This window comes from Artemia sp. Qi Xiang Cuo, chromosome 13, assembly GCF_049724085.1.
Source record: "Artemia sp. Qi Xiang Cuo chromosome 13, ASM4972408v1, whole genome shotgun sequence".
Taxonomy (NCBI): domain Eukaryota; kingdom Metazoa; phylum Arthropoda; class Branchiopoda; order Anostraca; family Artemiidae; genus Artemia; species Artemia sp. Qi Xiang Cuo.
In genome coordinates, this window is record NC_142806.1 from 24,741,787 (window position 1) to 24,758,633 (window position 16,847).

The 16,847-nt window shown below is 34.3% G+C and overlaps 2 protein-coding genes across 6 annotated transcripts in view; one reads left to right on the forward strand and one right to left on the reverse strand.

Moving 5' to 3' along the window:
• Plod (procollagen lysyl hydroxylase) overlaps window positions 1-16,847 on the reverse strand; it is a 264,942-nt gene that overhangs the window by 72,776 nt on the left and 175,319 nt on the right. The gene's annotated exons all lie outside the window — the stretch shown is intronic.
• LOC148945109 (immunoglobulin domain-containing protein oig-4-like) lies at window positions 8,502-15,783 on the forward strand. The gene is made up of 3 exons (XM_089098844.1): window positions 8,502-8,719; window positions 10,775-10,924; window positions 15,526-15,783. The coding sequence occupies exons 1-3, from the start codon at window positions 8,546-8,548 to the stop codon at window positions 15,685-15,687; spliced, it is 486 nt and encodes a 161-aa protein (XP_088954970.1). The 5' UTR covers window positions 8,502-8,545; the 3' UTR covers window positions 15,688-15,783.

The following is a 16,847-nucleotide window of genomic DNA, read 5'->3' on the forward strand; positions in this document are numbered from 1 at the left end:
TAATTGGAAGAAGATATTTTGTACGCAAGAAAAGTCTAGCTATACTTTACGGGAACTTAAAAAGAATTGAGCCTAACAAGTTTTAGTTTATTCATAATATGAGCAAGCACAAGCAGGGGTACAAATTCATGAACATGTACAAGTTTTCGTTACGAAAACTTGTAAATTCCGCCTGGCTATACTTCTTACGTTCTAGAATGCTTGCAGGAAAGCAGTAGTAAACTTTAGCGCAAAGAGCAGAGTAATGAGGGTGGTGGTAGCCCGCAGAGTAAGAGAGGAGTAATGAGAGTAATCAGAGTGGTGGTAGCGATTTTAATTTCGCTATTTAATTTTCTTTCAAGGAATTTTTTCATTATGAGAAGTAATTCGAATGCCGTATATCAAATATCTTTGATACCATTCTTTACGATGTGAGTTACCCAACTTTTTCAAAGTTATTTTCCCTAAGCTTCATAACACCATTTCAATAAATCAAAGATAATTTCTGAGACCACACTGGCTAATCATGATAAAACAAAAAATCGCGACGAAAGGAAGAAAACGAGGACAATTAACAGCCAGTGAAAAAATTGAAAAATTATGCAAATATTTCGGTCAAGACCTCCGCTTGACCGTCCTCAGTGCAGAATAAAACTGATAAAAATATAAAAACCAAACCTTAAAATAAAAACACCAAACTAAAATTGGACGACCCTTTCCTAGTAACGATGAAAGAGTAACTGAATAAAAAACAAGTTTAAATGGCATTTCAGAATTTCATTTTGCGTAAAGCACTTTTAAAGGCTGATCACTTTCCAGTTTGATTGTTATCGGAGAATCTATTCGATTGCACAATATAACTTTGTGGATGTATGTAAAAACGATCAGAATTAATAATTTTGTCATAAATGGGACTTAGAAAAATTTCTCTAGCATCCCTATTGAGAGCTACCTTTTGGTGAATGTGCTTTTTTATTTCAACTGCCTCCCTGAAAACTTGCGTGAGACCTTTAAAGGGGGCAACGATGGAGGCCTCGTCAAACAAAATGAAATGGTGTGGACTCTCGTACACATGTTGCGCCAAGGCGGAATAAAAAACCTCAGGCTTTTGGCGTAACCTCATTGCCTTGTCGATTGAGGACTTGTGCTCAGATAACCTCTCCCCCAATTGCTGTTGGGTTCTACCAACATAAAAACAGCCACAAGAACAAGGAATTCTATAAACACCACTACCCAGAATGGGGCTGGTTTTATCTTTACCGTTGTTAAAAAAGTTCTGTGTAATATTTGAATTTTTAAAGGCGACGCTAAGTATATGTTTTTTAAGGATTCTTTTCAATTTGTCACTCAATTTTGGAATGTAGGGTAGAACAGTGAAAAGTTTCTTATCATCCACCAATGGGACGGTATCTGTTGGAGCTTGTGGACCTGATGCACTCCCCTCTGCCTTTTTTGGCAACTTTTTATATGGAATTAATTGAAATCTCTGCTCTGGAAAATTTTCCGATAAAACACCGGTTCTGGGGTCGGTTTGTGGATGATGTTATTTCTGTGTGGGAGCATGGAGAAGAGTCACTTAACTCCTTCTTAACTCATCTAAACACTTTGGACTCTAACCTTCAGTTCACTTTAGAACTAGAACATAAACTCACAAACTTCCTTTCCTGGATGTTTTATTTTGCAATGGATACCCTATAAAATTACTTGAGACCATTATAGACAGAAGACGAAAAAAGGCAGAGGGGAGTGCATCAGGTCCACAAGCTCCAACAGATTCCGTCCCATTGGTGGATGATAAGAAACTTTTCACTGTTCTACCCTACATTCCAAAATTTAGTGACAAATTGAAAAGAATCCTTAAAAAACATAAACTTAGCGTCACCTTTAAAAATTCAACAAAGTGTTTGTGGATTTTACATCCACAAAGTTATATTGTGCAATCGAATAGAGTCTCCGATAACAATCAAACTGGAAAGCGATCAGCCTTTAAAAGTGCTTTACGCAAAATGAAATTCTGAAATGCCATTTAAACTTGTTTTTTATTCAGTTACCCTTTCACCGTTACTAGGAAAGGGTCGTCCAATTTTTGTTTGGTGTTTTTATTTTTAGGTTTGTTTTTTATATTTTTTTTATCAGTTTTATTCTGCACTGAGGACGGTCAAGAGGAGGTCTTGACCGAACTTTTTGCAAAATTTTTCAGTTTATTCACTGGCTGTTAATTGTCCTCGTTTTCTCCATTTCTTCGCGATTTTTTGTTTTATAATAAATCAAAGGTCAGGAAAAGCGCACTTGAATCATTTTTTTTTCAAGCGCTATTGTATGGTTTTGTTATTTGAGATCATTTTACAAATTTGATTTTAATTTCAGAAGTCATACAATAATTTAAAGTGTCGGGGTGAATGTTGTTCAGTTTAAAATTACTGAAAATTCAAGCAGCATCTATCGAGTCATTAAAAATTCTAGAGTCTTGACTTAAAGTTACGCTACTTTAAGTGATCACATATAGATTCCATTAACATGTGATATCCAACCTCATCACAACCTCAACACCGCCCATTTCAAATGTCGTGCATAAAATATCTATGATATCATTCGGTACTTTCCCATTGTCAGAGCCTCTCTAAAAAGTCGAGTTTTGTTTAATGCTAATGAAATAAAATAAAATAGGATGACTATATAATAGTTTAAAAACAAATTTAGGCTATATATTTGCACACTAGGGGGAGGGGGGCAAAGCATAGCATATATTACATACGTAACCTAACCTAACCTAAATACCTCCCCCCCCCAAAAAAAACACCAAAGAACAAAAATATCTTAAAACCACGCTATACAATGTATTTCTCTACTACGGTGTATTGAATCATCTTGTAAAAACGGGTTTTTCATTGTGTCTTTCCCGTTTGACTGTAGCATCTCTTTTTGGACTTCTTTAGAGGGACCCTGATAATGCGAAAGTACCTATCATTCTTTACAGTGCGAGTTACTCAATATCTTCAAAGTTATTTTCCTTAAGCTTCATAACACCATTTCTATACATCAAAGGTCAGGAAAGGCAGCTTATAAAAAACGTTTTCAACTTAAATGTTAGCTAGATTAACACATTTCATTCGGGCTGTCTTTATGACTTTTCATGTTAACCATGTCGATTAAAAACAGCCCAATTGTATTAGGATAAACTTATGCATCTTCTTTCTATTAAGAAAAAATACCTACGAAATTTTGGTAGGGAATCACAAATGAAATATGGGTAGAACCATCTCCAAAACTAAAAAAAAGGACAAAATATAACTCCCCTCTGTATAGCCAGTAAGCATTGACGTCAATTTACGGAAACCTGGGAAGAAAGGATGTATTTTTCAACATCTAGGGCGGGGTACATTTAGCGTTGTTTCAAAATGCCAAAAAAAGCGTTCTTTAGTTAAAGTACCCCCAAAACGGTATTTTACAATTCAAAGTGGAGGGGCAAAAAATCTCAATGGCAAGGCCTTTACCCCTACCCTCAATCAATGCCAGTGCCACTAACAACACACTTTTTCTATCAGTGGAATGGCCCGAGGAAGCTTTTATTGTGTTTTTGCATTTTAGTTTGCTTCTTGCGGTTTGAAGCGTAAATCGAATCAAAAAATCTGTTAATTATTTTTTCTCTCTTTTCTTTTTCTTTGCTTCAACTCTAACATGTAGATGCCTGGAAAGACAAAATCTTTCTAGCTTATTAATTTTTCTAATAGCAGATTGTAATTTTAACATCATATTCGAAAAATCCTTAACAATCCTTTGCCGGCAACGTTTAATCCATGATGCATATCATCATAAATACCCGAACAAGATGTGCTATCACGGGAGCATCTTGTACTCAAACCTATTACCAATATAGATGGCATTATTTTTCACTTATTTTTACCTTTAAAATTCATCACAATCACGTTTCCATAATTCAACGAAAAGAAGTATTTTTGTGTACATTTGTAGATGACTTAAGCACGAGGCAAAAAAATTCGAAGTAGCAACATATAACTAGTCTACTTTTTCGTTTAGTTATGACACAGGACCAATTTGTTTTTGCTTTAGTATTCGCTTTTTATTCATCCGCGCATTTTGAATTTTTATCAAAATTGTAGTCTAGAACATATTCTTATTTTTCTATGTAGATGTACATATATCATTCATCACAATCTTGTTTCCACGATTCGGCCAAAGAAACGTTTTTGGTCGGATTTATAAGTGACGTTAAAGCACGACGTTCAAGAGATTCACTTTGATTCTATGCTTTGCACTACAATTTTTTTTTCAACAGCCAACAAAGAATCGTTCGCAATGAATATTTTATCTTAAAATCATATCTAATAAATGACCGTATGGAAAAACCCCTATGCTATAAGCTGATGTTGCTAGACTTTCGCATTCAATTATCTAGAATAAGCATTTTCTTACGATAACTGGCCCTAATCGTTAGAAATTTCCGTATTTCCCACCGTACTAGTACCGTAGGAAATCACATATAGGCATTATGAATTCCAAACCAGCACTAGTGCTATCTATTGAATAGTAGATTTCACACCTGCACTAGTAAGTACTTGCACTAGCATGACATATCTGTACCATATATCACATGCATAACACAAACCTGCACTAGTACTATCTACTAGATAGTAGATTTCCCACCTGCAATAGTAAATACCTGCACTACTATATCAGATACCTGCACTATATATCACATACCTGGATTAGTACTATCTAATAGCTACCGGATTTCACACCTGCACTAGCAAATATCCGCACTATTATATCAGACACCTGCACTGTAATATCACATTACTGCACTGAATATCACCTGTAGGCTACATTACACAGCTACCACTTGTGCTGTCAACTAGATAGTAGATTTCTCACTTGTATTATTAGATCAGATACTGCCACTGTATTACGTACCTGCACTAGTACTGTCTACTGGCTACTGGATTTCACATCTACACTAGCAAATACCCGCACTAGTATATCGCATACCCGCACTAGTATATCGCATACCTGCACTAGTACTATCTTATTCCCATAATTTCTAAGAGGTTTCCATTCGTCTTTTCTTTGCGGACAGGGTACACTTTCTACGCCGACAGTAGAAGAGAAGAAAGACGACATAACCATCTACCCATAGATGTACATTCTCTCCAAGGAACATCAAAATTACCTCGAATTCATCAGTATAGTTGGCAAACTGCTTTCAAAACTTTGAAATTAGTTTTAAAATATTATCGCGAGGCGTCACTCAGACCAGTACTCAAACAGTATTATTATACATTGAGCAATATCGTAACTAAATGATCCGTAGCTACTAGACTTCCTTCCAGTATTTTCTTGCACGCAGAGCTGTATTAGCTAACTGCATGCTTAGATGTATGCAGGATAGCTGCATTAGCACATTTTGTCAGTCGGGTATGAAAAGGTTGTATCTCCATAATTGTAAACTTTCAGAAGAGTAAAAAAATCCACAGAACTTTTTTTTCACCTCCGATAACTGTATGACAAAATCGGATTGATATGCATTGGCTTTACTTATCAATCTGTTTCTGTTTTACTGTTATCGGAGGGGAAATAAAAAGTTGTGAGTATTTTTGGCTCTTCTGAATGTTTTCAATTATGGAGATACGACCTTTTGATACCCGACAGACGATTTGACTTCTGCTTTACGATAAAAGTCAATAATAAAAACCAAGTTATCGAACATCAATCTATTAAGGTAATACATATCTGCAGCAATTGGTACTTTAATTTAACACTTATGGAAAAAATCTGGGACAAATATACCAAGGTCTGAATGTAGTCTTAATTTACTTATCCACATTTGAGTGCATTGAAATAATGTAAAGAAGACTGGTACTAAAGAGTCGTTTGACTGTCTATAGTAAGTATTTTGTCCTGATATTTCCTTTTTGTCCTGCAATTCCAGAGGAAATCATTTTGTATATCATCATTAACCGGAAATCATGTCTATTTCTCTGTTAAAAAGCCTATTGACTTGGCTAAATGGCCTGTTTTGATGTCAAGCCCCGAGGCGAAGAGGGGAGAAATCGCATCCGTTTCGGTAGCGCGTTTCTATGTAATTGGCTAGCTGTCTATATGAAACTATTATACTTTTCTAGGCTCCAGTGTCGTTCCTAAATCATCTAATAGGGTCAAAGAAAAAAAATTCTTTCCCCTTCATATCTTCATGGTTCTTTTTTCTCAAGAAATAATAGAAAACCAGACTAGTCTATCTTTTGGAATAGTTCTACATATTCGAATCGATATAAATCTGTGTTTTGACTACGTCCTACGATATTCCAATTAAGCCACTCGGAATTTTTCAACGAGGAGGGGTAGTTTTCAAAACAAATCTATGCAGAATACTAATGAATCTTAATTAGTCCATGTCATGGGTCTTGGAAAGAGGACGGTCACCAGTTGATCTCATCCGCCGGTGCCCCCCCCCCCCCAGAAAAAATCATATATAGGTCAATCAAAACTTAAAAGAAAATATATAACCAAATAGTGATATGGGCCTCTTCTAACATTTAGAAACGAGGAAAATTTTCAACCAGACTAGTTTATCTTTTAGAATAGTTTTTTCATGTTCAAATTGATATAAATCTGTGTTTTGACTACGTCCTGCGTTATTGTAATTAAGCCACTCGGAATTTTTCCCGGAAGAGGGGTAGGTTTCAGAACAAATCTACGTGGAATAATAATGAATCAGAATTAGTATGTTTTATGGGTCTTGGAAGGAGGGGGTCACCAGTTAACCTCTTCCGCCAGTGCCCAAAGAAAATTTTATATATAGGTCAATCAAAACTTAAAAACCCCCTTCCACCCGAAATGTTTGTCCGACTTGTAAAAACATAACAAAAATGCACATAAAAAATTTCTGATACTTTTTTTGGGTCGATACCCCCGTTCAAAATCCTAGATACGGCCCTGGATACCACAATTTCAACCAGTGAATAAAGGGAAAAAAAATCTTTCACAATACAATCATTTATTCATATATCCTAAGTCCAGGACTTGGCAAAAAGCTTTAAAATTTATTATTGAAACAAAATGTGTACGATTTTACGTTTGAACGTTTTTTCCAATTGCAAGAAAGGTAAAACTGATCATACTCTTGATAATAGCTTATATAGAAGCCGTGTTCCCATTGGAAATTTAATGCTGGCAGAATCCGGTCAACTGGGAGAAAGCCTATACGGACATAAACTTTCAATAGACAAATCTCTCAATTCTAAAAGCAAAAATGATTATCATGATTCTGCTCTGGCCCTCCACGCTTTTCATAATCCAGATAGCTTTTTATTTTTGATTAGGCACGCTTAGTTTAGACAATAAATGGTTTATCGCAACCTTTTAGGAATACAATTGAAATGATAAAATGCACATAAAAAGACCTTGCTTTCATCAGAGATGCTGAAGATATTTTTTATCATAATCTAGTACAAAGAGACTCAACTACAGTTATAAAAACGGACCAATTAGGCTTTTAATACAAAACCAACAAACAAATAGGCTGAATCCATAGCCACAGACGAAATTTTTGCCCAACTGAATTTTTGGTCGTTTATTTTTATGGTTTTATTTTCAGTCACCCTTTGGTTTCACTATCATCAGATGTTCTAAAGGTTAATTTTTCTCTTTATATAATTTCTTAGCAATGAAGATGGTTTGTCAGAAGTCGTTGCCGAAACATCTAGTTTTTGTTATTTACTGGCTGCAAGACTATACTCGTTGCTTTTTTTGTTTTTATTAGGCTTGCTACTTCTTCTTTTTTTTTACTTTCTTTGTTTTCCTTCTAAGTAAAAAAAATAAAAAGGGCTTTAAAAGGATATATATATATATATATATATATATATATATATATATATATATATATATATATATATATATATATATATATATATATATATATATATATATATATATATATATATATATATATATATATATATATATATATATTTATAAATATATATATAATATATATTTATAAATATATTCCTTTTAAAACCTTTTTTAGTTTTTTGTACTTAGAGGGACAACAAGAAAATGTATATATATATATATATATATATATATATATATATATATATATATATATATGTATATATATATATATATATATATATATATATATATATATATATATATATATATATACATATATATATATATATATATATATATATATATATATATATATATATATATATATATATATATATATATATATATATATATATATATATATATATAAAGTATTATTAGTAGCCATTGACGAAATTTCACCAGAATAATCATATACGAGGAGTGAACGTGACCACAGCGGTCGTGGCGTGCTTTCACTTATCGAAGAATATATTTTGCGAAATGCACTTTCAATATAGAAACAAATCGTTTACAAATTTTAAAACTAAAATTTATTTGTCTAAATTTTGTTATTATGCTAACTACAATTTATTCGTCATGAGAACATCACGTAAAAGCATTCATTTAATTCTAGATTTACCGTCGATGGATCTTGCGGCACTTTAAAGCCAACATGTCTCCACGTCCCAGAAAAGTAAAAATGACAGTACATGGTGTGCGTCTAGGGGCCACAACAGTCGCTGAACACCCTCCTTCATATCATGCAGGCATTGGAGTTGGGGGAGGAATTGCATGGAGGATTGGACACAAAAGAAATGAAACAGCTAAATACTTTAATCATCATCATGTAAGAACAAAAGGCAATTGTTTAAAGTTTAAGGGTACAATTGTTAGAAATTTTGAACCCTTCTTCCTAAACAACTATTGTGTTGTTTAAGTATATTGTTTAGTGTTTGTTGAGATTTTTGTAAGGTAAGAATGGTTCAAATTGTATATATTTTTATTTTATTCATTTATTTATTATTTTTTTTTATGATGGAAGCTTGAAGGGGTAAAATAAAGTTTGGAAAGTAATTGAAGCCACCGCCAAAGGATTCTCCTAAGAAGGGGGAGCATCCTATAAGCGGGACGTGTGTTTTAATTGTTATGTTTTTATTTGTGTAGTAGTATGCCCCGGAGAGTAACCTGTTGTATTTGATTGCCTTAATTAATATTTAGTAGGTAAAAAGGGAAATTGCTTTTTTTTTCTTCTTTTTTTCTTTTTTTTTATGTAGTTTTAGTTGAAAATTTAAAATATTTGTAGGGGTTGTGTTGGTTGGTTTTTGGGGTATTTGAAGTTATTATTGAAATGGAAAAAGGTAGTATAATAAAAGTAAAGGGTGTAAATTGGTTTTGTATTTTGCTTTGAAAAAGGGAGATTTATAGTTAGGATGATGAAAATTTTATTTTGAAATAATTTAGTTTTTTAAATTTCAGAGGTATAAAGGAGGAAAAAATAAAAGAAGAGAAGTTTTTGGTGATAGTATTTGGTTGAAAATTGTGATTTTGTAGAATTTATTTATTAATAAAGAAAAGAAAGGGGGGAAGAGAAAAAAAGAAAAAAAAAAGAAAATATAGGATAAAAATACAGACAATGATAAAGAACGCTAATACTACTTATTAAAAGGGTTGATCACGCTAAATATTTATAGTAGCATACCTTGTCTTCATCAATTAAGTTTGGCTACCCATTTAAAAAAATAAAAAATGTTTTTAAATTAGTGTAGGTGACATTAAAGTTTGAAATTAAGTGAAAAAGATTATTATGTCACCGACAGGAGAGGAGGTGGGATTAAAAAAACACAACAATAGTGACAATATATTGAATAAGTCTGAATTACTTAAACAAACAACTAACTTGTCAAATAAAAACAATGAACCCAGGAAAAGAGCGATACTGAAGAACAAGGGGAAGAAAACCCAGAACCAGTTAAAATGAGACAGAGAAAGAAAACAGCAAGGAAAAAGTTAAACAATAAAGTAAAGTTGAGACTGAAGAGAAACTGGCCAATGAAGATAGTGAAATTACATTAAGCGAAGCCAAAAATAAAGCAAATGCAAAGTTAATAAGGAGAAAAAAGGCAATCTTTTTCGTCTCAATACATTCATTATAGGCTATGCACGAAGGTTGTGGATGATGCTCCACTTAGGCTACTCTTCCAGCTTGTGATGTCGCCAGATGTGATGCTGGTAGTCAAAGTCATCACAAAATTGTAAGGCACTTGTAAACTGATAAATGGTTTTAAGAATTTTATGACTATATAAGAACTCTTTCCTTACTTATGGCCCTTAGTTAGGCCTCTTTAAAAAAACTAATTGGACCCTCTTTGGAATGTGGCCCCCTCCGAATCTCTCAGTCCGGGTTTGCTGAGAGCTTACTAACAAAAACTTGTCAGGCTCTAAACAGTCTTTCTATAAAATGTCTTTGTATGTTTTTATATTCCGTTTCAGAAACGTATCCACGTTGACCACGTTTAAGGAATGACAAAACGCCGAAATTGAGATTAGAATCTTCCAATAAAATTGCTGGTAAATTGCTTCATTAAACTTCGTTTTTGTCTTAATGATTAAAGAGTCCTAAAGCTGCAACATATCCTACAGCTTGTATGCCGTTTAGCAGACACATAATATGACGGAATTAAAAATTTCAGCCTAATTCAGAATTTCAGTCAAATGAACTCAAACTTGTCGGTTGTTAAGCTTTCCTAAAACTTGTTTCTATGAAAAATTAGTTGAATTAAAATAACCTATCGGCAGCAATTTTAAGGGGAATCCCTTTATCTCCTTGTAATAATAATCCATAGTTTTGCTTTAGTTTTTTTATTTTATTTTACGATATTCATGAACAGATATCCTATTTTAGGGAGCAAAAATCAAAGAGGCATCCAATTTTGAATCCGTATATACTCTAGGAAGGAAAATTACATTTTATTGCTTTGCTGAAGGCACGCCCAGGCCGCACATCACTTGGATGAAAAATGGAATTGAAGTACATTCGCATCCCTATTTTCAAGTATGTAAAGAATTCTCTTCTATGAATCTTATTACTTTCTTTAGATTCCTAAGAACGTCTGAGGAGGTTAAGAATTATTTACAACAGAGTCATTGTCAAGCACGTCAATTGTCGTTTTTTTCATTATTCTTTTTATTATTACTTATTTATATCGAAGTGGAGAGCGTGGACTACAACTCTCATTCGCGTAAAGTATCATTTACACTTTATTGAACCCTTCAAAAAAGTGGCAGTTAAACCAGCATTCTCATAAACTTAACCGTGACCCTCAGGCTCAAAACAGCATTCTCGATAGAGGTAAATTAAGATTTCAGTTAGATTTTGGAGTTTATTTCAAAAACTTTTGTGCGTTTTTGGGGCTATGTTACGAAATGAAGTTGGCTAATTTTAGGGATTTTCTGATTAATGTGAATTAGCGGATTTCGCCAAAAACTTTAGGATTTAGCTGAAATATTAACTGCTGAAACTTTCCGAAGCCTTCATTCAACTAGATCAAGTACTTTATTCTTAAGTATAAAACGAAAATTTGTTTGGAACACGTTTTCTTTTATCTGAAACTTAGATACAAATGAAAAATATTAAGAAATAAGAGAAATAAAAACAATGGATGTTTATTTCCCAAAAATCAAAATTCCACGAGAATGCTGTTTTAAGTTGTGTGGGTGTGTGTAAGCGTCCCAGTTTAACAGGAGCCCTTGGGGTGGTGGAATCATATTTAGTCTATATTTAATTTCTATCTAGGTTTACTCTGGCATGCCTGACGGGATGGCATCAACGGTTTTACCGAGAATTTCCTTTTTCTGAGCCTATACAGGGCTATATTGGAGACCAGTGCACCCATATTGTAAAACCCTTTGGTAATTTTTCATCCGGACATGTTCGAGTAATTCAGGGTCGATGGAAATCGGATACAGACAGCACATCCTTCGCGTCGGTGGCCAGCGTCTAACCCCCCCCCCCAGAAAATACCCCCCGGAAATACCCCACCGGAAATAAACCCCCGCGGAAAATACCCCCTCTCGCCCCCGTGGAAGATACCCCCCGGTAAATACATCCCCCTCAGAAAATACCTCCCGTGGAAAATAAGGCTTTCCAAATCTGAGAATTTTATTTGAGTTTTTTTTTTTTTCGTAGGGAGAAGGAATATTAGTACTTGTGTACTATGCGCCAGTCACTCAAGTTTACGCGGTGTAAAACTGGAGAACAAATCGGGTTTTTCGTTAGTTCCTTCGTTACTTTAGAAACAAACTTGGTCTATAGATTTGAACATTAAGGGATGGGGTAAAGTATAATGGGTCTGCATGCAAAATGTGCTAGGTACAATTATTGCGCACATTAGGTAGATAGATAGATAAGTGTATTTAAAGCCAAATACACGGCTATGAACACAATAAAATAATATAAATGAAAGGCATAGATAACATAAACTTTGATCAGCGATCATCATAAAACACTTAAATGAAACACTAAATTAACCTAATAATAGTACTTAATACCTGGAAATACGGCCATTGAAAAAAAAAACACATAAGACTTGAAAAAAAAAACACTTAAATGAAACATTACATTTACTTTATACTGATATGTATATTTTTTTTTTTTTTAGTTAACAAAATTTCCAGATACCTTACTATTCTACAAATAAACTGAGGCGACGTACTATTTAAGACACCTGGAAGCACCAACTCATTTTTTTTAAATATCCCTTCCCTTATCGTAGAGAGCTCTGGCCCCGGCTCAAGCAATGCACCAAATAATCTTCTTTAATTCTGCAAAGCGGGCAAATATATCTGTCTTCCTTTAAAATATCTTTTAAATCTTGGGCTAATTGGCAGCCAATTAGCCCTGAGCTGGATCCACAACGTCAAATAGCTAGTGGGTAAATTCAGCTTACGGTAGAGCTCCTGTTCATAAACTACCTTAACATCTTTATAAGACTCTAATGTTTATGATTTTGTTTTTCTCCTCACTCCATTTTTGGATCACTTGATTCTCTAGTACTATCTTAATCTCATTCTCCCAATTTGAATTTGTATCCCTTGTCCTCTACCTTCATAGCCTTCATTCCAAGAAAAAGAAAACCCTGTTTTGTCAAAAATGTCTTTTATTTTTATTGACCATTATCTTTTTTCCCCTGCGAGAGTAAATCTTCATAAGCTGCATTAAGCAGCCTGTCATTCTGTAACTGGACAACTCTCAACGTACATGTAGAAATTTAGACTATTAAGTGGTTTTTTAGTGGCCATATACCTAGAAAGAATTGTTTTCTGACTTCAAACTGTCCAAATAATTTACCCCCCTTCCTTATGTCAAATATATAGCCCAAATTATATATTCCCCATATATTCTGTAATTTGTATTTGTCTTGTCCCGTGCTAAGCTGAAAAAAAACTAACGAAGAAACCAGTTTTTTTCTTGAGTTTTACGCAGCGTAAACTTGAGTAAATGGCACATAATACACAAGTACCAAAATTCTTTCCCTCTACGGAAATTAAAAAAACGAAACTCAAATAAAATTCTCAAATTTGGAAAGCCTTATTTTCCACGGGGGGGGGGTATTTTCCGGGGGAGGTATTTTCCGGGTGGGGGGCTATTTTCTGCGGGTATATATCCTGGGAGTGTTATCTTCCGGGGGGATAATTGCCGGGAGGGGGTAAACGCCTAGAACCCTTCGCGTCACCATAATAGGTGCCGTGGAAGCGTAATGAGAAAACGCTGCCGTAACTTCGATGAAGATCCTGCATAACCTTTTATCTTGGTCTGGAAGGGCTCTGAATAAGGAAGTTTTATTTATACAATTGAGTTATAGAAAGTGTACATCTTTCCTAAAAAAAATCATCGCAATTCAACGAGATCCTTCGTAGTGACACGAAGGATGTCCAGTCTGTAAACAATTTTATGCCGGTCTCCTTTAACGTACCCGATGAGATGATGTGAGCGGTTTCCGAAGGATTTCCTTTTTTGGTGACAATCTGAAAGGACATAGCATACGCCACTGCAGTGCAAGATCTTCGAGAATTCGATACTCATATTATAAAATCCTTCCGTACAATTTTTCCTGACATGTTGCAGTACAGAAATTGACAAAAAAACGACACCTTTTGCATACTCACAGAGGCATATTTACAACAACAACAACAAAATCGGTAATAGCTAATTTTGAAGTTTCTAATAGTACATGGGTGTTGTTTTTGCTTTCTAATGCAGACTCATGGCACCATAGGTTAAGCGATGACGAGTTTGGTCGCAACAATTACACAACTACCAGCTGAATGGGTAGTGGGAATCAGAAGAATTCTCTATAACATCTATTTTACCGTAATTGAAAAGAAATTTGCTTTTCTCCGGCCTCTTTCAAACCATTGTCATGCAAAGGATGTTATTTCATACACAAAAAAGTTACATTCTAGCCCTAATGAGCTAGATATAATCAGCTCGATTTGTCATTCAGTAGATATATCGACTAGAATAACTTCTTTTGTTCAACATAGTGTTGGCTCGTACCATCTCAAACCAGCTTGTGCGTCAAGTCTAAGACGTCCGGCAGAAGTCCTCCATTGCTGCTCCGGAACAGTATAAGCCTGAATGTCACTTTTGTATGGGATTTTACACTATTCATTACTTCTCAAGAATAAAGAGCGGGAAGATCCTTGCTCCATGGGCACTAGTATAGATTTCAGATCTATTGGTTTTCAATATGGAAAACAAATATTAAAGACGATAAAAGCTAAAATGTAGACTGTTAAGCAACATGAAATAGCTATGAGCAGATTGAGATGAATTACATACTAATACCCGCAGTCTTTTAAAGGGTTATTCCTATCTTGAGCTAGCTTGCATAATTACGGCAAAATTCAAAATGGAAATTTTGGTGAAAAATATTGCTCATAGAACAAAATCTAACATCCTTTTAGTTACACTACGATCCTCGTAGGCGTTTCGAAAGAAAAAGCAAGTGAGATGATATCCAACTTTAATGAATAGCTATTCCCTTAACGTACAAATTGGGCTTAACGGATTTAATTTTAAGATTAAATATACATCGGCAGAATCCTTTGGCAGAAGCTTTGCTTTTCAAAACTAGAACTGAACGCTAGATGTATATATTGTCGCTCGGTCACCATCAAAACTAGCAGCCGGTCTTAAAGTTACGCTCCACCGGCCAAACCTAGTGTCTGGCTAGTGTTCAAAGGTAACAATACCTTTCAACAATATTCATGATAATTCCTCCTCAATCTTCATTATGATGGATCTTCATTAAGGGATATTGGGCCTGAAAAGATTTTTTTGTGGCATCAGCCCATGCCCTGGAAAATTCCTCAGATTTCCTCTCTTCCCTTCCTAATCTCATTCCGCAAGTACAAAGGTTGAAATTCTGTAAAATCTTTCCTTTCCCCCTCTTTTTCACTACGAAAATTCATCGTCTAAATATGAAAGAAAACCATAAATCAAATACTTAGGAACTTGTTTTTTTTTTCTTCAGTAACGCGCCACACAATCCATTTTCTTCGACACTAACTTGTTCAAACCCCAACATAGATCGTAAGAATCCCCTACAGACCTTGGCATTATTTTCCAACTACTTACATTTATGTTTCTAGATACACGAATGGTATGTCAAACATAATGGGATCAAATCAAAAATGGAAATAGATCCAGCAACACAAAAAGATGCCGGATTTTACGAGTGCGAAGCAGAAAACAAATTTGCGACGGATAGAAGAGGATTTAGAACGGACTATGTATCAAAGTTTGTGGACTGAAAAAGAGGAATTATTATAATGCCACGAAGAGCATCGAACTGTAAATGTTATATAAATATTTTGTACGCCTTTTTATCTAATATACTTGACGCAACTTATAAACAAAGAGACAGAAGGGAGGATTCTTATTAAATATGTTGTTGCTGTTTTCTTCCATTGCACTGTTGTCCTCTTTGAACTGTTAAATAGAGGTAAAGGTGTGAAGTTTACCGAGAGAGAAACAGAGTTTACTAGTAAATAATGTTGCGACTAAGCAACTTCTCGTTCATTTTACTTGCTTAAAATTTCATACAAAAGGACCAATCACGCTTTGAAGCAAATTTTTTAGTCTTTTTAAGCCATATCTCTCTTTCTCTTTTATTGAACTCTGAAAATAGGAAGTGAGGAAAAGAATATTTCGTCGTCTTCAATATACAGAAAAGAAAAACAAATTAAAAAACCTGAGCAACAACAAAAATGTCTTTCATTATAGACTGCGCCAGAAGCTATATTCCATTTGATGTTTCTGAGCAAATCAGTCAAAAATTTTCGAAAGTTCGGACAAATGGACACTGGAAATGCTTGCACCAAAACTGATGGTTTTCTTCGTTAAAATTTTACCAAAAAAATGAGAAAAAGAACACAATTTAAAAACGACAATTGTTTTATTTAGATCTTCTGAAACAGCTTTCAAAGACAGTTTTGCAGATCCCACGAAAAATTCAATTTTTTCCATTAGAAAATTAATTGCTAGCATTTGGACATTTGTATTAAAATACGAATCAGTACATTGGCTTTTTCTCCGGTTGAAGGCTTCACAAAAAGCTTTTTGAGAAAAAGAACATAAATAAGGAACGAATTTTATTTTTATCTAAATCTTCTGGGACAACATTCAAAGATAACTTCGCAGATCTTGCGACAGATTCAACTATCAATCAGAAAATCAATTACGAGCATTTGGCAAACCCATTGTGATACAAAAACTGACGAAAATTATTTCTAATCATTCCAACACAAAGGGAAACGTGTGGAGTTTTCAGTCAAAATTCGAATTTTTTTTTGTCAATATGTACTCCAGCAGTATATTTTGATTTTTAAATACTAGTTCACAGCCCATAGTTATCTCTACTTAAGCAAGGGCGCAAGGGGAGGTCAAAGACAGATCCCACTCCCTATAATAC

Coding starts and splice junctions, on each gene's coding strand:
- LOC148945109 (XM_089098844.1), top strand. CDS start 8,546: ATGTCTCCACGTCCCAGAAAAGTAAAAATGACAGTACATGGTGTGCGT. Junction 8,720..10,774: donor AATACTTTAATCATCATCAT/GTAAGAACAAAA, acceptor ATCCTATTTTAG/GGAGCAAAAATCAAAGAGGC. Junction 10,925..15,525: donor ATTCGCATCCCTATTTTCAA/GTATGTAAAGAA, acceptor TTATGTTTCTAG/ATACACGAATGGTATGTCAA.